Raw genomic sequence first — 24,063 nt, 5'->3', positions numbered from 1 at the left:
GTGACACCTTCATAAATTTAAGGAGGGAATAATCTACAAGCTGTACAGTTTTTATGTTGCGTGCAAAGTTATGGGAGGTAACACTAACTAGACGAAGCAAGATTATACTTATTTTGTCAAAAGTACTTGGTGAAATAATGTAGTTTTTTTTGACGTGCGATTTCAACATATCGACGTGAGATCATGGAGAAGAGGTGCGGCGTGGCGGTGCTCAGATTTTCAGCGTTAATGCGGTTTTTGGGCCAAACGAGCTCACGGGCGTCCCTCCGGTCGGTGTCCCGCAGAGCCGACGCTCACCTGTGAGAGCGGGGGGCCCCCGGCGATGATGAATGCGCGCTCCCTCCACCTCCTGTAATCGTTCCCTATATATACGCACCCCGACGCGGCCGGGCCATTAACACACGCCCGCGTTTTGATTCCCTCAGCATGCCGTCGCCGTCTCCTCCCCTCGGATAAGAGAAATTGACCGCGCCGTCACGCTCCGCCGCGTCGCTGATTTCTCACCGCCGTTCCTCGCGGTGGCCCGGGTAGCGGACGGCTACGGGGAGAACTCTTTCAGGGCTGTGGAAAAGAAAAGACGGGCCGGTCGAATTGAAACTTTGCGGGTGTGAGTTTAGTTCACGGCTTTGTTAGTGGAAAACAATCTCTCACGGGAAGGTGAAGTTGATAGGAGGGCGAGGGTGGGGGGGTCGGTATGGGGGGGTTGGGCGTATAGGGTTCTTCTGTTCCTCCAGCTCCTGCGGTTCCCCTGACTGCCCAACGCTCAGCTCGTTCTTCGGATAATTATTAATTAAACAGGGTTTCAGCCGCACCAGCACTGTGACCTCTGGCTGACCCCTCGCTGTTTGGGGTTCTTGTGGAAGCATCCTACGGAATTACGTGCTCTTAAAGGAGTCTTTGTGTTTTTGATGTGTCTCCTTTGGTGCGTAGCCTTAGTCAATGGAAAGAAGTCAGCAGGCCAACTGCAAGTCAACAGACCGACTCACACTCTCTCTTTCTCTCTCTCTTTCTGTCACTCGCTAACTCATTCTCTCTCACTCACTCTGTCTCGCTCACTCACTGTCTGTCACTCTCTCTCTGCCACTTTCTCTCACGCACTCACTCATTCTTAATCTGTGTCTCACTCTCTCTCTGCCACTTTCTCTCACTCACTCACTCATTCTTACTCACTGTCTCACTCACTCACTCACTCACTCACTGTCACACTCTCTCTTTCTCTCTCACTCACTCACTCACTCTCTCTCTCTGTCTTTCTCACTCCCTCTCCATCTCTCTCTCCCCTTACTCCCTTGCCTGTTTAAATTTTCGCTCTCCCTTTTATTAAAGGAGAGAGAGCATTTTTCGCCGGGGTTTTTACGAACGAGGGTGCGATTCATCACGGCGTCCCCGGTGCCATTAACCTAATGGAGTCTAAGTGACAGGTTCCCCTTTCCGCGCCCGCCAGCGTGCTATCCCCCCCCCCCCCCCCCCCCCCCCCGCTGCAGGAGGATTCATCACCGGCCCCCGGTGTGGGCGTGACCAATCAGGCCCCATTCACACCGGGGGCTAAAGCGGCGACCAGCCGTACGCAGGCCACCGCGAGCACACGTACGCGCGCTTCAAATAGAAACGCACGCCGCAATTTCCCGGCAGCATGGTTTAGCCGGGCAGAACGCGCCGTGCGGTTGAGAATCCGTCACGCGTCGCCCGTCGTCCGATGCGTTTTTAACGGCGGTGGGCGCGATCGTGTGCCCGAGGCGCGGGGCGTTCGACAAACCCACCGCTACGACGGCGCAAACCGTCCGGCAAACGCGCGGGCAGCCCGCGCGCGGGCAAACGGGAATGCCGCGCGGCGCTAAACGCGCCGCGGCGCGCGATGATGTCACTCCAGACAGACAGGCAGGCAGGCAGCAGGGAAACGACGGCTGTCCTGCTCAAAATGACACGACGTGCGGGAGGCGGAATCAATCTGGCCGACTCCCAGCATTCCTCTGTCGTAAAAACACAGGCTTCTCATTCCCTTCTTTTTTTTTATTTTGTTAGCAGTCAGCCTGAAGACCTGCAGTACTCTTTTATTTGGCCCTCAGAGTCTGCTGATTAAAGTTTTTTAAGAATTGTGAGCAACAGGACCTCCCCCCCCCCCACCGGGACAGTTTGAACGCTCCATTGCTTCCAGCGATCGCTCTTAGTTCCTTCCTCTCTCCTTTATACATCCTGGTATCCTCTGCTATTAATCACGTATATTTATATGCAGTCCGCTCTCCGAAGAGCTCTGCGCAGCTTCCGTTGTTAAAGGGAACACTGTATTAAATGAAATGAGAGAACAATTAATTGATTGATTGAGAAACACAAGGGCATTGCGAAGAGAGAGATTTCGGCATTGTAGCTGAGCCACACCGGGGGAAAAGATGGCGTCTTTTGACCCAGGTCCAGTACCCAGCCAGATCCCTGGAGATATTGCTACCTAAGGCTGGCTCGTAAAATAAATATTTTCGGTCTGGCTTAGAACCGCTTCCTCGGACCCTTAAGCCTTTTTATCGTCCGAGACGGCGGCGTTATCCTCGCACCCGACGGCCTTTCCGGGGCCCGCAGATGGCATTACCCCGTACCCAGAAGTCAATGCAGGATACTCAAGAAGAAAAAAAGAGAAAGAAAAGGCGCATTAGCCGACCGGTCTGTGCTTCCAGTGTGGGAGCAGTTGTTAGTATTTGCGGTACAGCCGAAACCCCCTAGAGGTCATTCTGTAATCAACCTTTTCTCTGCCCTGACCCGACTCTGGCGGGCCCCCGCGACCGATAACTTCATAAAATGTCACGCGCCATTTCCCCTGGGGGGGGGTGCGATGTCGTCGCGGGAACTGGCTAATGCGAAAATACACCTGCTGGCTTGGGGGAGCAGACCAAGAGCTGGGGGGGAGGAGGAGGGAGGGAGGGAGGGAGGGAGGGAGGAGAGGGGCTTATGTGTGCAGCGGCAAGTAAACAAAATAATTTTCCTGTTTATTCGTCCTCACCGAACGTCCTGCGGAAAAATCGGTCGAGAAAATAAACGCACGCACGTAAATGTCAAACTAGCACTTGTTGCATCAGGCATATAGCTCAACTATAGTCCACAGTCACCTGTTAAATAAATAGACTACAAAAAAAAAATGATATATACATATATATATATATATAACAATATAGATACACTTATGTAAGCTGGCTGCAGTGACTCACAATAGTTATGCATAATTGTAGAAACACAAAAAGCAGATCAGATTTGTTCTTTGTCATAATAAATTGGTGCAGAAGCTATTACAGGGCCTCCGTTTTAATAAATAAATACAATGCTTAATAACAGACCTGAAAACCGTCATTTAAAATACAAAATGCCAAGAATGCTCTCACTTAAATTATACCCTTTTAAACCTATTACCCGTTGTGCAGTTCAACTCTGGTCGTTTCGGTCGTACAGTAGCTGCTGAAGACCGCAGTGAAACTAAGCGGATAAAAATCGGGTTAAATGCTAATTAAGGAAATGTTAATGGAGGGCCCGGGTTCCTTCCATCTCTCTTGCTCTTGTGTTTTTTTGATAAGAAACCATTGGCACCCCGTATCAGTGCCGATAATCCGTTGCTAGCTAGCGCTGTGCTGCGGTCGTCTGGTTGTAATCTCAGTCTAAATCTTTTTTTTTAACACAGGCATTCGTTGTAATTTTCAGCTGCGCATTTGCAACACATACATTTGGGGGGAAAAAACTGCTAAATATACCGCGGTTTTTCTCCCTCTTCGTTAAATCACTGTCGGAGCACGGCGGTTATTCCACTGAAGGGCCCATGGAGTCGGAGGAGTGAAAATGTGCGGTTTCCTGTCGAATTTATGCGCTCGAAATCATCTCTGTTGCTTCCAGGCAACCACCACTGAGAATCTGGGAAGAGCTTATCTTCTTTTAAAAAACATAAATAAATAAAATAAAAAAACGGTCTCCTTTTAGTGGTTTCTGCGTTGTGCGTTTGTGCTGTATGCCTGCTCTGCGCTGTGCGTTTGTGCTGTATGTCTGCTCTGCGCTGTGCGTTTGTGCTGTATGTCTGCTCTGCGCTGTGCGTTTGTGCTGTATGTCTGCTCTGCGCTGTGCGTTTGTGCTGTATGTCTGCTCTGCTCTGTGCGTTTGTGCTGTATGTCTGCTCTGCTCTGTGCGTTTGTGCTGTATGTCTGCTCTGCTCTGTGCGTTTGTGCTGTATGTCTGCTCTGCTCTGTGCGTTTGTGCTGTATGTCTGCTCTGCGCTGTGGGGGTGTGCTGTATGTCTGTCGTAATGGACTCAGATTTGGCGTGCCAAGCCGCGCCGCGGCGGCGTGTTTTCTCTGCGAGATAACGGCCCGGTCGCTCCCGGCCCGAAGCGCGGCCGCCGCGGACCGTCCGCGGTCCCGTTTGTCGTTTATTTGCTATGCGTTTATTACGTTTTTAAAAATTGGGAGAGAGGGGTCTTTATTAAACGTGGGTGTTGCCACGTAACGGTCCTTTTGAGAGCTGGCAGGGCTGGAGTCGAACCCGCGGGCGGGACCGGGTCCCAACTCTCCGCTCGGGAGGCGAAGGAGTGAAAAATAGGCCCGTTTCCCTGCGGTCCGTTTTACGGTTAGATCGGTTAGGGTGGCGTTGCAGATAAAGGGGGTGGTTTTGGCCCAGAGCCTGTAGCGGTGTCTGTCTCTGATTGCCGTGCTGTTTGGCTCGAATGCCCACTCCTTCCTGGGGGCGGTCCGTTCGAGTGCTTCCGGTGGTCTACAGGTCTCCACTGAAGCCCCGCCCTTTTTAGAAAAGCTTACCCCTGTATGGGAATGGTGAATCCAGGGAGGAGCTCTCTTCATTCTGGGGACGTGCTCGGTATCCAGGACGTGGTCCGGGCCCAAACACTGCCCCCGTGATTGGCTGCAGGGCGCCGGGTCCGCTGGAACCCTGAGCAGAGACCAATCACGGCAGAGCCGACCTGCGGCCCGCCCGACCCCCCTGCGCGTACACACCGCGCCCCGGTCCGTTCCAAAGAAAAGAAAGAAAAGACAAAAACCGCAATTTCAGGCAAGCGAAGCCAGACAGAAGTCCGGGGTCCGTCTGCGGGGCGGAGGTGGTGGCTCCGAACGCGTTCCCGTTTTATTGTCTCCTCGCTCTCCCCCGCTCCGGAGAGAGAGAGTCGCGGAGGCAGGAGCGGCCGGCCCTCGCTCGCCCCTCGCTCGCCCTCGCTCGGCATCGATCGGCCCCCGCGCAGGTATTGGAGATGGCCCTCGCTTTTAATTAAAGTTCAAGCGGCTCATATCGCGGGCGACAGAGAAAGCGCGCCGCTCCATCGCACGGCGGCCCTCTCCCTCCGGAGAGGAAATGGCTATCGATGGGCCCCGAGTTTTTTTAAAAATATATATTTATTTTTAAAAGGAGCCGTGCTGTGGCATTTGTAAAGCCGCCCTACGAAATATTTTTATTTTAAAAGAATTTTTACATTTTTTGTGGAATGCGTTCGCGCGGTCGCCGGAGCGGTCATTTGCAGACGGCCCGGAAGCGTCCGGTGCGCTCCGAGTCGGTCGGTCGGTCGGGATCCCCCGCGGCCACAAGGGGGCACTGTTAGGCTGCGTCTGTGAGATCTCGGGTCCGCAGTCAAAATGGTGGTCCTCGGAGTGTGATCAGGAATAAGTACTTTGTGGATGGACAATTATAGTCTGTACATCTGGTCTTAACAACAAGCGTGCCTGCAGGCAAGCAAATCAGCTCTTTTGGTGTCGGTATGTCATTATGCTTTGTTTCCAAAGACGTGCACATTGTGTATGTGTGTGTGTGTGTGTGTGTGTGTGTGTGTGAATATCCACGTGAGTGTATGTGTGCTGAGTTTTGTGGGTATCAAGAATTTTATTGCCTGTGTGTGTGTGAGAGAGAGAGAGAGAGAGAGAGAGAGGAGCATGTGAGCTCGGCTGTACGTAGGTGTGTATAGTTACCTCAAGTGTATAGTTGTCTTTCTTAACCTGTATAAATGTGCTGTTTTCCTGTAGTAGTGGTCCTCTTTAGTCTGTGTAAACGTGCTGTTTCCCTGTAGCTGCGGGGTCCGCTTTAGCCTGTGTATAAACATGCTGTTTTCCTGTAGCAGTGGTCCTCTTTAGTCTGTGTGTAAACATGCTGTTTTCCTGTAGTAGTGGTCCTCTTTAGCCTGTGTGTAAACATGCTGTTTTCCTGTAGTAGTGGTCCTCTTTAGCCTGTGTGTAAACATGCTGTTTTCCTGTAGTAGTGGTCCTCTTTAGCCTGTGTGTAAACATGCTGTTTCCCTGTAGTAGTGGTCCTCTTTAGCCTGTGTATAAACATGCTGTTTTCCTGTAGTAGTGGTCCTCTTTAGCCTGTGTGTAAACATGCTGTTTTCCTGTAGTAGTGGTCCTCTTTAGCCTGTGCGTAGATGTGATGTTTCCCTGTAGTAGTGGTCCTCTTTAGCCTGTGTATAAACATGCTGTTTTCCTGTAGTAGTGGTCCTCTTTAGCCTGTGTATAAACATGCTGTTTTCCTGTAGCAGTGGTCCTCTTTAGCCTGTGTGTAAACGTGCTGTTTCCCTGTAGTAGTGGTCCTCTTTAGTCTGTGTAAACATGCTGTTTTCCTGTAGCAGTGGTCCTCTTTAGCCTGTGTATAAATGTGCTGTTTTCCTGTAGCAGTGGTCCTCTTTAGTCTGTGTAAACATGCTGTTTTCCTGTAGCAGTGGTCCTCTTTAGCCTGTGTGTAAACGTGCTGTTTCCCTGTAGTAGCGGTCCGCTTTAGCCTGTCTGTAAACATGCTGTTTTCCTGTAGCAGTGGTCCTCTTTAGTCTGTGTAAACATGCTGTTTTCCTGTAGCAGTGGTCCTCTTTACCCTGTGTATAAACATGCTGTTTTCCTGTAGTAGTGGTCCTCTCTTTAGCGCTCTGTTGGCTGTGTTTTGCAGGCGTACGGGATGTCCGTGCTCCCGCTGAACCTGATCAAGGGCACGCGCAGCGTGGCCTACGAGCGGCTGGAGAACTGCGAGGACATGGAGGAGGTGGAGCACCAGATCGAGAAGCTCAAATCCAAGGTCTGTTTCACCATCTCTCCTGTCCAATGGCAAGTCTCTATAACACTGCGGGCTACTCCACCCGGCTTCTCTGATTGGCTGTTAAGGCCAGTGTGAGACGTTTAAATAAATGCTGAAGACGCTTGAAGTTTTCAAGACCAAGCTTGACTAAGTGCTGGATGCTGTGTAGTTGTTAGGCTAAGTGATAACACCTATTTTGCTTATGTATCTGATATTTCTCATCTGACAGTCAGGGCTATCTTGTCACAGTGAACCTGAATACGCTGGCATTGCATTCAGTCCCATTGCCAAGTCACATGGCAGCGTTCATTTAAAAAGCTATGAATTATTTATCAGTACAGGATGTATAGATTATAGCCCTGGGAGAATACAGCTGTAATCCATACATCCTGGACGTGACTGTGAGGAAGCAGCTGGGTCTCGTCTGGCTGAGGTCTGGGCCACAGAGCTGAGAGAGACGCCGTTTCTCTGGCTTCTCATCTCACCAGCCCTGCCAAAGAAACTGGCTGTGCCGCAGAGCCAAGATGGAGGCCAAGACTAAGATACTATGGGGCCAGCTCCTAATTTGTCTTTAACTTTTTTTATCAAACAGTGTGCCATGTTCACAACTCTTCAGAATGAACTCCCCTTATTTATATTTCAAAGAAACCAAAAAGGGCGGTTGTTGAGAAAAGGACGGTTGTTGATAAAATCCAGATCACTGTTGTTACCCAGTTCTTCCTGTCACAGTAGACATTGCGGCTCTCTTTTAACGGGCACGTTGGTACTGCAGACGAAGAGGCACTGGCTCCGCCCCCTCTCACGGTCATCCCTGTGCTAGACTCCGCCCCCAGTGAAAGTAATCCCTGTGCTAGACTCCGCCCCCTGTGAAAGTAATCCCTGTGCTAGGCTCTGCCCCCTCTCTCGGTCATCCGTGTGCTTCCACGTCTCTCTTCGTGTTTTTGGGCCGCAGTGCGAGGACGGTAGACCCCTCTCCTCACGGGACAGGCGGACCCTGCAGGACCTGGAGGCCAAGCTGCGGGTGCTGCATCGCCGGGAGCGCCACCTGGAGGTGGTGGAGAAGAGCTGCTGCACCAGGGTGGGCGGAGCCCTGCGCCCAGTGAAGGTGAGCGGTATTCATGCATGTACTATTCATGTTTCTGTATAAGTTATATTCATGCATGTACTATTCATGTTTCTGTATAAGTTATATTCATGCATGTACTATTCATGTTTCTGTATAAGTTATATTCATGCATGTACTATTCATGTTTCTGTATAAGTTATATTCATGTATGTACTATTCATGTTTCTGCATAAGTTATATTCAAGTTACATTTATGCATTTATACAAGTCTTACGTTTGGAATGTGTGCTGTAGTCTTGTAGACAGAATCTATACCTGTGGAATATCGAGGGAAAAGTGTACCTGTGGAATATCAAGCAGGGCAGGAGCAGGCGTACCTGTGGAATGTTGAGGCCGGGCAGGCACGCGCGCACCGTACTGAGGGGCCGGACGGACCCGGGGAATACCAATGGACGGGCGTACCGGGGGAAGGGCGCAGAATACGCCGGTGATCATTCTGAAGGGCCGCAGCCCCTCTCGAAGCGGGGGTGAAGTGCCCCCGCGCGTGTCCAGCGAGTTGCGCTCGAGCGATTGATTTTTTTTTTGAAGATTTGCACAGCCGACAAAAGGACCGGCCCTCGAGCTCCGGAGCGGAGAGTCCGGCAGTTAGATCTCCGCCTCATTGACCCGCGGTCTCTCGGTTGCCGAAACTGCACGTCGGCGCACCGCATCGAACGACGCGCCGGCGGTTAGCGAGCGGTCATCAGGCACGTCATCGTCATTTTTATTATTATTTTTTCTTTTGTAAAACTTCCAGTCGGTGAAGCCGGAACCCGCCCGATTTATTGCAGGCAGTCACGACGCGGGGGCCCAGGTGTCACGCCTGAATCCTCACCGGTGCGGATACCCCGTCTCCGTCTCCGTTTTTAATTCCGAAGACGTCGCAGCTGCGTTCTCCCTCTGCGGCGCCCGCACCGTCTGAATATCTTTATATACAGCTGCGATCTATCATCTTTGTTTTGTTTTTTTTTTCTCCCCTCTGTCCTCCAGCTTGGTCTGTTTAGCTAATGCGCGCCAGGGTGGATTCAGCCGTTCTTCGGCGGTTTAAAAGGGCGCTCCGTCGCGCTGCGTATCGGTAGGTTAGCCTCTCCGCGCGCGCTGGTTACTCTGACGCGTTTCTCTGGGAACACCCCGTCCTCAGGGTTCGTAACGCGGTCCGCGGCGCGGGCGCGAATTCGATTCGTTTCAACGCGGCGACTCCGAAGCGCCGCTCGAATCGAGTTTTTGTTCCCGCGCCAACTCCCCTCAGCCAATTTCCCAGCCCTCTTTTTTTAGTTTTTTTTTTTTTTTTTTAAATCCGGAATTTTCCGTGACCGCCTATACGGCGGCCTTGCATTACCATAAAGCTTATGGACTCATAGACGTCGGCCCTGTGAAGTTCCATTACTTCACGTTCATGCTCCAGCGCTCACAAGCCAGGCGCTAATTTTCTACTTAAGTCCTGGATCGCCGTCTTCATTTTTCCCGGTTAATACCCTTCAGTCTGAGGTGAAACGCTTATGAATGAATTCAGGAGTTTAACGGTGGTATTGTTATTAATTTTGTTATGAGAACCAGGCCGCAGTGAGCCTGTGAGACTGGTGACCTGAATTGTACAGAGGGCTGGGCTGGTTTGGGTGTAGATTTGTGCGTTTTGGAGAAAGAGCGCAGCGATGCAGTTTTGATAAATGTAGGGGGTTTCGTGCCAGCCAGGGTGGCCGGTCAAAGCATCTTCCCCGAATTTTGCCCTGTACTCCAGAAATTGTAAATCACAATGCTTTTGTTGTTTGTTTTTTTTTGTCTGAGTAAGAATTCACGTTTGTTTTTCTAGGACACACACTCGTACGTCCAGTCGAGTGATATTAATGTATTAAATAAAACAAACACAGGGACGTCAATAGGAGAATCAGTAATTTTGGTCAGCAGGACAACTCACTGAAGTGTTAAACTGCCCAAGGCCCACACCCCTTTTTTATGAGCGCAAGGCCCACACTTGGTCCTGTAGCCACACCTCATGGGACGAGCCCTTGTAGCCACAGCCCCACAGTCTACAGCAGTGGCAACCAACCCTGTTCCTGGAGATCTAGCGTCCTATAGGTTTTCACTCCAGCCCAACAAAGCAATTCCACACCTAGAGATCTTGTTTAGCTGCTCTTTAGTAGAGTCAGGTGCACCAAATTAGGGTTGAAATGAAAACCTACAGGATCGATAGCTCCTGGTAAAGCCGCCATGCTACCAGCCTGCGCTAATGACAGCCCCTAGAGTCCCTGTGCGCAGTGATGAGATGGCGGCTGGTTTCCGTTAGGCTGGATTCACACCAGATGAGCTTGCCGCAGGGTTGTGCGGCAAAAGCGGCAGTCTTCCCATTCATTTGAATGGGGGTAGTGCGTTTGGGCTGCGGCTGTGGTTGACCGCTTGGTGTGCCGAGAAAAAACGCAGCGGCCTGCGGCAAGAAAGTTGAACCAGAATCAACTTTTGCCGGAACGCAACCCGACGTCACGCTGCAGTGGCCAGTCACGTAAGTTTGTTTAAATTACCATGTAGCGGTCCGCTGTTTACCGAGCAACTGTCAGATGAATTACTGACGCGATTCATTTCCTAAGATTTGATTTTATTATCGTCATGGTGATTTGACAGTACCGGGTAACGGGACGAGTACCGAAACAATAGTTAGGCTACTAGCTAAATATCAATTCCGAACGTCGGAATTAAGCTGTGTAAAAGGTTCGCTATTTAGCAGTTCTTGCATGTTAGTACCTAGCACTATGGAGTTCATGGACCAAACGATGATACTCTCCCAGTTGTGTCCTCGCTTGGTTTATTTTGTGTACCCAGCTTCGACGTCTGCGTCTGACTGGCAGTCTACACTGCAAAATAACGACAGCAAGAAGCTTCCTTCGGTTTGCGTTTTTGTCCTTTTTTTTTTTTTTTTTTTTGAGTTAGCGGACAGGAAATGGAGGGGGTGTGGTTAAAGTTCACAACACGACGTCACACAAATGGGCCACGTAGTGACACGCCCACACCGCCGCTCGACCCTGCGGCAAGGTGCCGCATTGCCTGATCTGGTGTGAATGCAGCCTTAGCGCAGCGTGACGTAGCATGCGACGCCGCGCGCGCTCTCTCCCCACCTCTGGATCCTCCCAGTCAGCGTGCCCCAAACCCCCCCCCCCCCCCCCCCCTACGGAGCAGCTCAGCACTGGTTTCCCTCTGCGCTTAGCAGTGCGCTAACACGCCCAGAGTCACGCCGCGGCCGACGCTGCGGAGACCGCCAGGGGCAACGACGCCTACGCGAAGCGTACTGTGCACGCCGCGAATCTGGGGTGGTACGGCAAGGAGGGGGTTATGAGACTACGATCCATTTAAGGACCGCTTTACATATGAATAACATTTGTTTCTTTGCCAGGCATTTCGTTTAATGTGTCCAAAGAGCACCAAGTACAAATAACAGTGAAAATGCTATAAGTGCTATAATACAATGGACAGTAGTACCAGATATTAAACTTTATGGTTCACTTTACGGAGATTTTTATATTGTTTCGGTTTTACTGTATGTTTTTGATTTTATGTGCAGTGGAGGATATTTTAGATGTTTACACGTTTCTGATGACTTGCCACTTTTTCAGTGACTGGTTAAGGGACATTTGGGAGTTCATGGTCCAAAGAAAATACACCAAGTAACTCTAAAGCAGCTTGTAAAGTGATGTAATCCCTCTCCAGGATGTGCATGCGTACTGTACACTACCTGATTGTTCCTCCAAAAAAGACCCCAACCCTAACATGTTTCTGGTGTGAACCTGCAAAGCATGCGTTGCCAGTAATATTGATGGAATCTGATGGCTTTATTGAAACAAAGATGGAAAAGGATGAAAACACTGTCACAATGTCACCACAGTGGAAACAAAGCAAAGTGTATTTAAAGCCTATGCAGTTAGTACTAATTAGATAACTACTTCATGACGTGAGCTGTTCAGTTCCGTTGTTTGTACAGCTAATTGCTTATTGACTTATTTCACTGACCATGACAGCGTTGGTCGCTGCCATAGAATTGGTTAAAATTTCTTTCTGTCCCACTAGTTATGATTGGCTGTTTCTCAAACAGCATTTTTATGCCGTTGTGAGGCGAAGATCCACTCATCTAGACAGAGTTCCGAGCTTCCTTGCTGAACTCACGTGAGTGAACGCGTCTGCCATCGTTTTCCAGTCTGGCTGGTGATTCAGGGGCCCGCCCCCCTGCCCCCCTGCGGTGCGCTGGCTAATGTAATTAGCCTGCGTTTCTCGTGACGCTCACTCTGACCGCACCGCGCATGTTACAGACGCCAGCCTGCAGTAACTTCTGGGGAGTCGTGCGCCATTCTGCACCTCTAATAGAAATACACTGATGACACAGAACATGGCTGTCTGCAGTTATTACATGTACCTTTGTGGATTGAATCCACAGAGGAACAAGTGAGTGATCTCGTACCTAAGACAGCGCAGCAGTACTAGTACTCTAGTGTCTGAACACAGCACACCAGTACCAGTTCTCTAGTGTCTGAACACAGCACACCAGTACTAGTACTCTAGTGTCTGAACACAGCACACCAGTACCAGTTCTCTAGTGTCTGAACACAGCACACCAGTACTAGTACTCTAGTGTCTGAACACAGCACACCAGTACCAGAACTCTAGTGTCTGAACACAGCACACCAGTACCAGAACTCATGTGCATGAGGTGCAGCCTTCCCATAAACCCCCAGTCTCTGGAACCTGGCCGCTTGGTCCAAACCCGGCCGTCGCGGTGAAACTGGGCTCTGCTCAATCCGGAACAGTTCATGCCGGATGACTTTAATCACACCTAATCAGCTGCCTAATGGAACAGCACAGGAGCAGTGGCGGAACATCATTTAATAGTGACAATTAGCTCACGCAGATATATCTGCACTGTCCTCTCTGGGAGCTGTTATTGGATCAGTTCAGTGGCTCTGTCCTGTTGGGGCTGTCTCCGCGTCGGGGAATGTTCTGGGATCAGTTTTACTGAAGCCGTCCTGTGAGGGAGGCCAGTGCTGGGAGCTGTTCTGAGATCAGTTTGGAGTCGCTGTTCTTGCTGGGGCTGACACAGTGTCTTTGTGTGTTCTGCAGTATGTGGCCATTGGTCTGAGCCCTCTCTGTGGTATGTTCTGGGGGGGGGGGGGGGGGGTGTCACACATCTACTGTCCATCAGGGGTTAAAATCAACCAGGTCATGTGATGGAGCTTTACCTCATGAGCTAAGTGGACTCCTCTGTGACATCACATGTCCTGGTGATTTGTAAGCCCCACCCATTTTCTTTGCTGACTGACATGTCTCTTTGTCTCCGCCCCCTCAGATTGTAATGGGAATTTTCTTCATCCTGGTCGCCGTCCTCTTCACCGTGGCCCTGTTCATCTCAAAGTAAGTTCCTTCCTGCCGGGGAAAAAAAAAAGAAAAAAAAAGAAAAAAAAAAAAGACTTCAGCGGCACCTGCTATGCGGTGTTCTGCAGTGGCCCCGCCCCCCTACAGACTTAAAGCAAATGTGCTGGAATGTTCTCCTGCAGACATCACCAATGACAAATGAGTCACACAGGAAGCGTCCCGGCGTGCGCCGCAGCCAAAATTGCTGTTCGGCTGAGTTTTTTCCTCCAGGAAACACAGCTGGGCATAATCGCATTTATAATGTAGTGCACATTAGTTCATCCTCTCTAATCCACCCATGGCTTTTTTTTTTCCTCCCTGTTTCCCAAGGTCTTGCCCTGTGCTGTATTTAATTGGCCTAGAAGTAGAATTTTTTTTCTCTCTGTTTTCATGCACGACGCCACAGTACTTAAAGTTCCATTTACGTGTGCGTTCGGGCTTTTAGCTGCCGCTCTCTTGAAGAGAGAGAGATTTACGTAAGCGCGCACATGCAGGTTTAGGCTAGCGGTGGACGCCGATGGTGGAGGTCAATACACAGTTTTACAGCATGAGCTTAGATGCAAGAGAGAAATAGAGAATATCGTGATATGAGGAAGCGAATGTATTAGGGGATATAGTTTTACATTACGTTATATTTATTTGGCAGACGCTTTTATCCAAAGCAATGTACAATAAGTGCATATCTAAGGTCATTGGATCAGCTAAAAAACACGGTTCCAATAAGGTACAATACTCACAGCCTAATATTCATAGCCATGAACACATTAAGTCCAGTTCACACAGTAAGCATAGGCTAGGTCAGAAAGTTATGGTAAGTCAAACTAGTTGGCATGACAAGCTACAACACCAAGATAACGATACAAGTGCAATTTAAGTGCTGGATGGAGGTACAAGTGTAACTTGACAGTGCAACAGGAACAAATTAGGATACAAGTGGTGAGAGCGATCCTAGATTGCCCTTAGGGAGTGCCCTGCAGAGTAGCGACAGTTAGTCCAGATACAGTCTGAAGAGATGCGTCTTCAGACCATGACAGTACATGGGAAAAACCAAGAGAGGGCAGTCCCAGTCTCAGCCAAATGTCCATCTCAGCCAAAGTGGAGATGAGTAGTTTGTGGTTGGCCATGTTGAATGCTGCATACAGGTCTAGGAGGAGAGGGATGAGTCACTGCCGTGTCTGTTGAGTGTCCGGGGTTGAATGCTAGACCGATGAGGGTCAAGGAGCACTGTAGATGGAATGGGGTCCAGTGGACAAGTGGTTGCACTATGAGTGCTCATGAGTTGGAATGCTTGAGAGTCTAGCGAAACAGCCTAGCAGTGGATTTGCCCTGGGGAGTAGGGAGGATCGCTGGATGAGTGAAGGGGTTTCGGATACGTGCCATCTTCCCCTCAGAGTAGGCCAGAAGGTCATCTCCAGAAAGGGAAGAGAGGGAGGTGGAGGGAGGAGATGGTGGAGAAGAGCTTGCGTGGGTTATAGGTTTAGCATAGTGTAGCATTAGCTGAGCCGAGGAGCAGTTTAAATTGATGCTTTAATGTGTTGAGAACGTTGTTTTTTACGCCCTGCTCCCTTTGTGTCCACTGCAGCCTGGACAAGGCCCTGCACTCAGCCGGGATCAATTCTGGGTTCGTCGTCTTCGGAACCAACATCACCAACCCCCTGAACGAGCTCCTGCTGGCCCTGCAGCCCGTGAGTCCGGCGAACGCAGCGTCTCCGTCATTAGAATTCCAGGCGGAATGTTCCGGAAGCATTTCGTTTCTGTTTTGTTTTTTTTCCCGAGCAGAGCGTACGCCCCTCTACATCTGCGAGGACGCAGTGTCTCCTTCCTGTTCGTCTCCTCGGTCCCGAGCTCCAAACCCGACACTCGGAGTTATGTTAGGCCTCACGCGTGGGCTACCGCACGCTGGCCGTTTTTTAAAACGGGGCCTACTTAGAGTTCGCTCGCGCGCGGCGCTATTAGCTTCTCAAATTAGCGGTGTTAAAATGAGAGACGGCCCCTTCCCATCTGCGCGGGAAAGCTCTTGACGAAATGGCAGGAAGGAGAGGCGGCGGCCACTAATTCCGCTGATTATTAAGTGGAGAACTTTAAAAAATGTGTATAATGGGAGTTCTTAGTCCCTCTCCGGCCCTCGTCTAATCACCACATTTTGTGAGAACGAGCAAAGTCCTGTGCGCAAGACGGGGGAGGGAATCTAAAGGTCAGTTTGTATTTTTGCTAATTTTGAAAATGCATGTCTACTCCAGCCCGCGGTTGTGAGAGTTATGGGCTGGAAGCTGGCGGAGTCGCGGGGCATTAACATTTCTGAGAGGCGGTGGGGAGCCAAAAGCACTCGCACGGAGGCGGGGGGCCTTTCGAGCGTGACTTTCAACAGTTCCCCAAAGAACTTTCCTTCTTCTTCCAGGGCGCTGTCACTTAATAAATTCACTCAGGGAGGCAAGAGACGTGTGACGACCAAATATAAATATCTCAACTTCTGGGCACGTTTACGTTTTTTGTACCGTGTGCAATTAAGCGAGATAAAATCAAATGAAAGTAGCGAAGAAAAATTAAAATGCTGCCTGAACTCCTCATTTGTGGTGCTACAGTGCATGTTTTCAGAAGTCAGCAACTTCAGGGCGTGACTAATTACCATAAATAAAGTAATAAACATAAATCTGACCAACAGCTGCTATTTGTATTCTGGGCTCATTACCGTCTTTGTCGTAAGCCCAGACCCAGGTGTGATTGACAGGTGGGTTCGTTCAGGTATTGCCGTTTGCCACCTGGGATTGATCGGGCGTCCGAGGCCCCGGGTCCTGAAGCGTGGCCTCGTCCACTGCGGCGGATCCCGGCTCCGTAGGCTATCGTTCGCGAGCTCGCGGCGCTCCCTGTAACTGGCCCGTGCCGGCTGGGGTCGGGCGTTTCGGGTCACCTGACCAAAAAAGGGCCAGCACCCCTTCAGACTGTGGCATATGAGGCTCCACTGCACGTGCTCCCCGAAGCATGTCCGTGTCTCAGCTCCAAACTGACTCGTTTTACTTTTTTTTTTTTTTGCGTTTTTAGGAAAGCTTCCGTTTTCTAAAATTTCTTTAATCGCGTTAGCGTAGCTACCTTCTCGGTGGCGTTTGTGTCACCGCCTCCGTGCCGGTTGCGATACATGCACACTGCATCAATTAAAAGGTGCTGTTAAATTATACGCGGGGTTAGGCCGGGAGGTGGAGACCTAGACTCACAGTGCGCTAACCCCCACATTGTCTGGTCTCTCATTGTTAAACCAGCATTTTAAAAGGGCCTACGAGAGTGAATTTTTACCAGCTGAAAATGGTGCTGTTAACTGACACCAGTCTCTCTCTGTCTCTCTCTCTCTCTCACCCCCTCCACCCTCCCTCTCTCTCTCTCTCTCTCTCACCCCCTCCACCTTCCCTCCCTCTCTCGTTCTCCTCTCTCTTCCTCCCTCCATCCTTCCATCGCTCTCTCCCTTTCTTTCCAATGTCTCCCAGGTGTTCCCATTGGACTACATCCTGATAACGGTCATAACCATGTACTTTGTGTTGACGTCAATGGCCGGCATCAGGAACATGGGCATATGGTTCTTCTGGATCCGGGTAAGGATAAGGGCAGCCTCGCACACGCTCATTTCCCCCGCTTCTTTTCCCTCGATTCGGTAGGGCTGCCTCGCGCCTATGGGCCCGCCCCTTTCGTGTAGCGTTCCCATGACCACCCCCCCACCCCCCGCCCCAGTCCACCTGCTGAGTTGGTGCATTTGCGTGCGATGCGACTGTAGCGGTCGAGCGTTCTGCGGGGCAGGTCACTGGGGTGGTGGACTCCAGCCGCGCTCTTGCATAATTAACCATGGGGCTGTACCGCCCAGCAACGAGACCCTGGAAAAGCCGCGCCGGTCGAGTCCCCCCCCCCTCGGACTCTCACACCCATTACGGCCCGTGTCTCCGGGTCGCGACCCCGTGTAGCGGGCACTTTGGCTGGGGGGGGGGGGTCGTACCCACCCGCATGACCAGACATGTTTGTGCGCTTTTGTTTTGAAGGACCTCTTGATGGAATAAAGCTTCCCCCCCCCCCTCGCTCCCCCTCTGTCGCCCTGACAGCTGTACAAGATCCGCCCCAGACGGACCCGCCCGCAGGCCCTGCTCTTCCTCTGCATGATCCTCCTCCTCATCGTCCTGCACACCAGCTACGTGATCTACAGCCTGGCGCCGCAGTACGTCATGTACGGAAGCCAGAAGTACATCCTGCCGGTGAGGATCGCTTTCAGGAAGTTTTTTTTTTTATTTTTTGGGTGGTGCGTTGGGGTTTCTCTTTGTCATTACAGAGCACACACCAGTCTGGGGGGTGTAAAGTTTGTGGATTTGATTCCCAGCTTGGGCCTTACCATTACCCTTAGAACCTACAGGATGGTAAATCTCCTGGAATTTATTTTTTTTCAGATGAGATGAGCAACCCTCCCCGGAAGCTATACTTTACAATTCTTGATGTGACAACTTTCAAAGGAATATTTGTTAGAAACAGTGGTAAAATAATACCATGCACTTTGAATGAAGCCCATTGCTCAGGGATGGTTTTCGCTGATCCTGACCCCTGAATGTCGATCTGTGTTTGGTCAGAGCAAAGCGGGGGAGGGGAACGACACCGTGGTGAATGCCAGGATCTGCGACGCCGACGCCCCCACAGGTAAGACGCAGTTTAAAAATACACCCTCCTGCACCAGCACACACCTTCCAGTTCATGTAGACGTTCAGCCGTCACACACCCTGTGACTGTACATACGTACAGCCGCGTGCCCATCGCACACTCGCTGTCTAGCTGCACGTACACCCAGACCACGATTAGGACAAACGGTTTTGCTGCAAACGCCTTCTGACATATCCAGTCTGGGCTCTGGTAAAGAACATTATAGCCAGAAGAGAAGACAGAGCGTGACCTTCAAAAACAGGCAGGCATTTCCAAACCCGCCAGAACCTATTTCCACCCACCTGTCCGTCCAGATCAGCTCCGCTTCCGAATTCCACAGGTTGGTGCTTCGCTGTCTCGCAGGCGTGAATTCTCCCCCCCCCCCCCCCCCCCCCCACACCCCAGTATGTGGGGCGTCAGTACTCCTGTACAACAACGAAATTCTTTGTAATTCCCCTCCTCATTCATTATTTACGCCGCAAATCAATATTAATCCTGAGCTTTTACTCACGCGCGGCTGGGGCCTCTCGCTCTCAGGGCGTCGGCGGTTATTACAGCACGATAGCCGCCCGAGCGCTAACGTGCTAACGTGCTAACGTGCTAGGGCTCCGCGCGCCCATTACTTATTCATCTGCCCGATATCCTGTGTCTGAACGGGGTTCCGAAAGGGCGGGGATGAGTGGCGTAGCGCGGGGCCTAGCGGCTTAGCGCTGACAGGGCTTTTATCCGCCAGGAAAAGCTGCTGAGTGGTGATGAAGAAGGGCAGTGTAATGTGAGACCAGGCGTGTGTGTGTGCGTGTGTGTGCGTGTGCGTGTGTGTGTGTGTGTGTGTGTGTGTGTATGTGTATGTGCGCATGTGTGTGTGTGTGTGTGTGTGTCTGTCCGTATGTGGCTGTGCGTGTGTGTGCGTGTGGGAGTGTGTACACGTGTATGCGTGTGTGTTCGCTTGTGTGTGTGTTTGTTGTGTGTATGGGTGTGTGTGTGTGTGTGCGCGCATATGCATTTTTAGGGAGGGGTAGGCCCTAGCTGAGGGGGAATGGAACATCAAAGGTCCAGTGGGCTTTTGATTAACATTTTACATTTTTAAAAGACATTAGCATAGTGGACTCAAAAAAAGTAGTCCAAGGTGAAATCTGTCAGCATCACTATTGGGGTTAGGTGGAACTTGGTCAAAGTGCTGCAGAGGATGATGAGGAATCTTGTTCCTCACATTGAGAGCTGGTAGTGCATACGTAGATTATCTTTCCGGGGCATTGGCTGCGCTGGAGGTTGAGGCCGTTGGGGTGTGGTCTTCAGGCTTGACTCGGTTCTGAGTGCTGTCTGGCTCATTGGCAGGCCGAGATGGGCTGTCCTCATCTCCAGACATTATTATGTTCATATAATCAGCGGGCGCTTATGTGTCTGGCTAGCAGACACTGCGTGTGTGCGTGTGCCAGTGTGTGTGTGTGTGTGTGTCCAAATGAATTGCATACCTCACACACCCATAACGAAGTGAGCAGCGTAGCGCTGGTGGAGGACACCTGCTAACCGCTAACGACGGTAATGATGGGAGACTTAATTAACCCCGGAGTGGGCGGAGCCATCCGTGACTCAGTGTTATGAGCCGGTCGTGGTGCTTTGCTGTGGAGCGCTATGATGATGAGCCCTTGCCCATGACTGACCGAATCAAAATAAAGTGTTAAATGCGAACGGCAAAATGGTTGGAAGCTAATTAAGCTGCTCAACGTGGGATGGAATAATGGCCGCTTGCAAGGTTAATTGTCACCGTGCATTTGTTGCCAGGTTCTGTGGTCGCACTGCAGTGGGTTTCCAGTCCACCGTGTATTTGTACGCAAATGGTGCTTTTGTTTCAGTGAGCACCTCAGCGTTTGGGTAGAAGACCCCCTCAGAATACAGAGTTGGTGCTGGTGGACCGGTGATGGCTGAACTTCCCCGTGGACCAGTCAGAAAAAGCAGTGAATGCACATCCACATCGACATCCACATGCACATCCACATCCACATGCACATATACATGCATATACACATGCACATGCTCATGTTCATGCACATTCACGTGCACATGCACATACACATACACATGCTCATGCACGAGCACATGCATATACACATGCATATACACATGCACATGCACACACACATGCACAGCAATGATTGGGTCCTGTGACAGAGGAGACTGATACGATCTGTGATGTAGTGTTCCTGTGTCTCTAATCTTAAAAGACTCGACGAGTTCCATGGGGTCCTTGCCATTATTACATTGTAGAGCCACCATTGTTTGGTTATTTATTTATTTCAGATTTAAGAGGTTCTGATTCAAATCAGTGTTATTTTTTATTTTTTATTTTTTGGATGGGTACAGCCAAAACTCTTAGGCCAATAAATTCGCCTTTATGAGGTTTGGAGTTCCAGCTTCTAACAGGCAGCCAGTACATAAAACTTTTACTTCTTTGCTTTCTAAAATGCAATTTCCTTTGTTGGCTTGCCTGTGGTCTGAAACTAAAAGGGAGCACAGAAGTTCCACTGGAGCCCTCTAATCTCATCGCGTCGGCCCATCAATCCGAGCGCTTGCGCGAAAGTCGCCTGTCCAGACGCCGCGCGGTTTTATAGTCCGCGATTGTTAATACTTTAAACGGCGCATTTGGTTCTCAGACTGTAAAATGGGCTTTTTTTCCCAGAGACGCCTGAAATGTTATGGAGTCACATGGCGAATAGAATGACAATGAAAAGGAGGGAATCGTTGTTGCTGGGCTTGACGAAGCGGGAGACTTTGAGAGGAGAGTCTGGCCTGAGGAGGGCGCTCTTTCGTAGCTCAGGGGACTGAAAGTCGTGAAATTTAAAATAGTAGCTAATTGCCATTAATAGATAATTAAAGCAGTGAGTCAGAGTGAACAGTTCTGTTTGTGGGAGACAGAGCTGGCCTTTTGTCTGCCAATATGAGGATCTTTTTTTTCTGTGTGTGTGTGTGTGTGTGTGTGTGAATGTGTGTTCGAGTGAAAGAGAGCTGCGTCTGTATATGAGTCTTTCTTAGGGCTAGGAATTGACAGTGACAGGTACCAAATCCAATTGAATCCACTAGTCATGTCAACAGTATACCCGTGCATTCATGAAATGCTGCAGCAGGTTTGTTGACTTCACAAGTCAAAGCTGCCTTAGCTAGCTGACATGGTGTTTAAAGAGGTTTATTTGTTGTTCTACCACGTAATAGAATGGACATGACACATGATCTACGCGAATCTGACTGGTATGATTGTCGCTGCCAGAAATGGAGGAGCTAGCATCTTAGAAACAGCTGCCCTCCTGGGATTTTCATGCACTACTAGGTTCGTTCCAGCTAACAGAACGGCCACAAATGCTCACGGCTGTTTATGTTGAAGAGAACTGGCTACAGCAGCAGAAGACCACGCCAGGTTCCACTCCTGTCAGCTAAGAACAGGAAGATGAGGCTACAGTTGGCATGTTATTACCAAAACTGGATGATTGAAGACCGGAGGAATGTAGCCTGGCCTGGTGAATCTCTCCTGCAACATGTGGATAAGAACGTCTGCTAAATGCCTCTTATGTAATGTAATCTAAGAACTAGCTAATGGAACCACTTCAGGATGTATTACCTGACAGCTATGTTATCGATCACAGTCTGTGCAGTGGGTCTCTACCTGTTTGGCCATTAGGTTGTTCCGTGCTTATTTGTCAGGCTGTGTGGCTAGCATAACTGGCTAGCAGTTCAATCTAACAGCAAAGAAGGCCAATAAAACTGCAAAGCCGTGGACAATGAAACGCTCTCATTGGTTGAGTTGACTGTCTGCTTTTATTGCTGTTTATGTTCTGAAATCGCTGGTCTCTAACTTGGCTCCATTTCAGTGTGTCTGGATCCATCATTGATCATAGTGCACCGGCCCTGAGTTTGCCTTTATTGCTCACTTGACAGAATTCAGAAAAACAGCATCCACCATTGGTGTTACTGTCATAGCAACCTAGTTATGATCAGGGCCCATATTTTAGATCAGACGAAAGGCCATCACTCTGTGAAATATTGCCAAATTTATCACAATAAGACCGCGTGTGGCTCACAGGTGCACCTATGAAAAACAAATTCGCACCCGGCGCGAAAAGACAGAACGTCATAAATCATAACTATTTTAAAAGAAATATGCAGGGCCTGCTCGCATGAATCAACTGTTTTCATGGCGAGTGCCTGCAATACAAATGGTGTGTTACTGGTTGTGACATCAGTCTACCCAGTACATTGAAACTATAGTTCAAACCCTAGTTACTGATCACAGTTTTACTAATTAGTCTTCTTGTTTTTGTATTATGCATTGTAAGTAATAGTAATAAGTAAGTAAATAAATAAACTGGTCTGTAATGGTAGGCACGACAGAATATTTCAGAAAGTTAGCGGCTAACGTAATGAAACTCCTTTGGTTCTGTTGTGGCTGTTGTGGTGTTCAGAGAGTCGGCCCTTTGGGTTTTCCCCATGTCCAATTTCTTGGAGAAAGTCTCGAACGTGCCGCGCGGACGTCTCTCTCTCCGGGCCGCTCCGGAACCTTCCATCCATTTCCGCCTCCGCTGCTGCGGCCCGTGCCAAACATCGCGGCCTCTCAATCCGTCCCGCCCTCCGCACCGGCCGTTTGTAAAACACCGCGTCGCCACCGGGAGAACCGGCTGCCACGCGAGGCCGTACTGGGTTAGATATACTGTCCTCCATTACTGCTGCCCCCTGTGGTGAAGATGAGCAACAACAGCTGTGAAATGGCAACGTTGTTTATCCGCTTGATCGCTCACTCGTAATATAAAGGAAATCTCACCTTTAACTGAACTAAAATGGTTCATAGAAAAAAAAACATGTTTGTCACAATTATTGGCACCCCTAGAAAATCTTTTGAGCATACAAAATCTAATAGAAGCATATTGCCTTTCATATTTAACTTTACTGTATTTTATTTTATTTCTTTTTTAAACTTCACTCGAGTCTTTGGGGACTTTAGTTTTGAATGGTCATCCCTGACCTTCTGTTTCATTATGGCATGAATACGGAGTGAAACGGAAGCCGAACTCCCTTAGTCATCCATCAACATGGGGAAGGTTAGAGAACACGCAAATGAAAAGGTCTTTGATCTTTATAAATCAGGCTATTTATTTAAAAAAAAAACACCTATAAATACCCATATTACTTGGTTAGGGAAATAATGAAAATGTGTAAAATAATTCAAACTGTGATGACCCTACCTGGAAGAGGTCGCTGGTGTGTTTCGACCCACCCACAGTGTAGAGGATTAGTCAGTTGTTAAAATTTGACATTGGTTACATCTTGGGGTCGCCAAAACAACAGTTAGACACCACCTCCATGACAACAGGTAGGCCTGCCAGAAGAAAGTCATCTAGACACAAACTTAAGCGCCTGGAGTTTGAATGTCCTTGGAACTTTGACCGGAACAGCATTTTATGGTCAGATAAAATAGACAAAACTAGAGCATTTTGGCAACAAAACACCAGGTGTGGCACAAACAGAGGGATGGTCATGCAGTAAATAACCCATATACACACATGCATGTGATACTTTCACTCTCTTTTTGGGACCTAGGATATTTGTGCAATATTGGCATATATTGTTACAGGGCCAGAGGTGTCAGCCTGTCTCTTTGGCAGTCAGGATGTGAGTGTGTGTTTTTGTTTACTGGGCCAGTGATGCTTGTGTTTCAGTGGGACGGCTTTGTGTGTTTTTGTGTTACAGCCGTGGGTATGTGAGCGTGCTTGTTTTGCCAGTGATGGCGGCTCGTTTGAGTTTTAGCGGTTGGCGTATGAAGGCGTGCTCACAGGACCGGAGACGCGAGCGTGTGTGTGTGTTTTATGTTGCAGGAATGCGAGCGCATTTTTAGTTTGAGT

General features: G+C 49.7%; 1 protein-coding gene across 1 annotated transcript in view; it reads left to right on the top strand.

The window, feature by feature from the left end:
• Nucleotides 1–24,063, top strand: part of lmbrd1 (LMBR1 domain containing 1) — an 80,441-nt gene that overhangs the window by 35,783 nt on the left and 20,595 nt on the right. The window contains exons 8-14 of the mRNA XM_035400760.1: nt 6,898–7,023; nt 7,976–8,128; nt 13,452–13,516; nt 15,099–15,201; nt 16,993–17,097; nt 17,596–17,745; nt 18,112–18,178. Coding sequence (XP_035256651.1) covers nt 6,898–7,023; nt 7,976–8,128; nt 13,452–13,516; nt 15,099–15,201; nt 16,993–17,097; nt 17,596–17,745; nt 18,112–18,178 — 769 coding nt within the window. The remainder of the gene's footprint in view (nt 1–6,897; nt 7,024–7,975; nt 8,129–13,451; nt 13,517–15,098; nt 15,202–16,992; nt 17,098–17,595; nt 17,746–18,111; nt 18,179–24,063) is intronic.

Source organism: Anguilla anguilla, chromosome 18, assembly GCF_013347855.1.
Source record: "Anguilla anguilla isolate fAngAng1 chromosome 18, fAngAng1.pri, whole genome shotgun sequence".
Taxonomy (NCBI): Eukaryota; Metazoa; Chordata; class Actinopteri; order Anguilliformes; family Anguillidae; genus Anguilla; species Anguilla anguilla.
The sequence above is the reverse complement of the archived record's forward strand: the minus strand, read 5'-3'. Positions and strand labels throughout refer to the sequence as shown.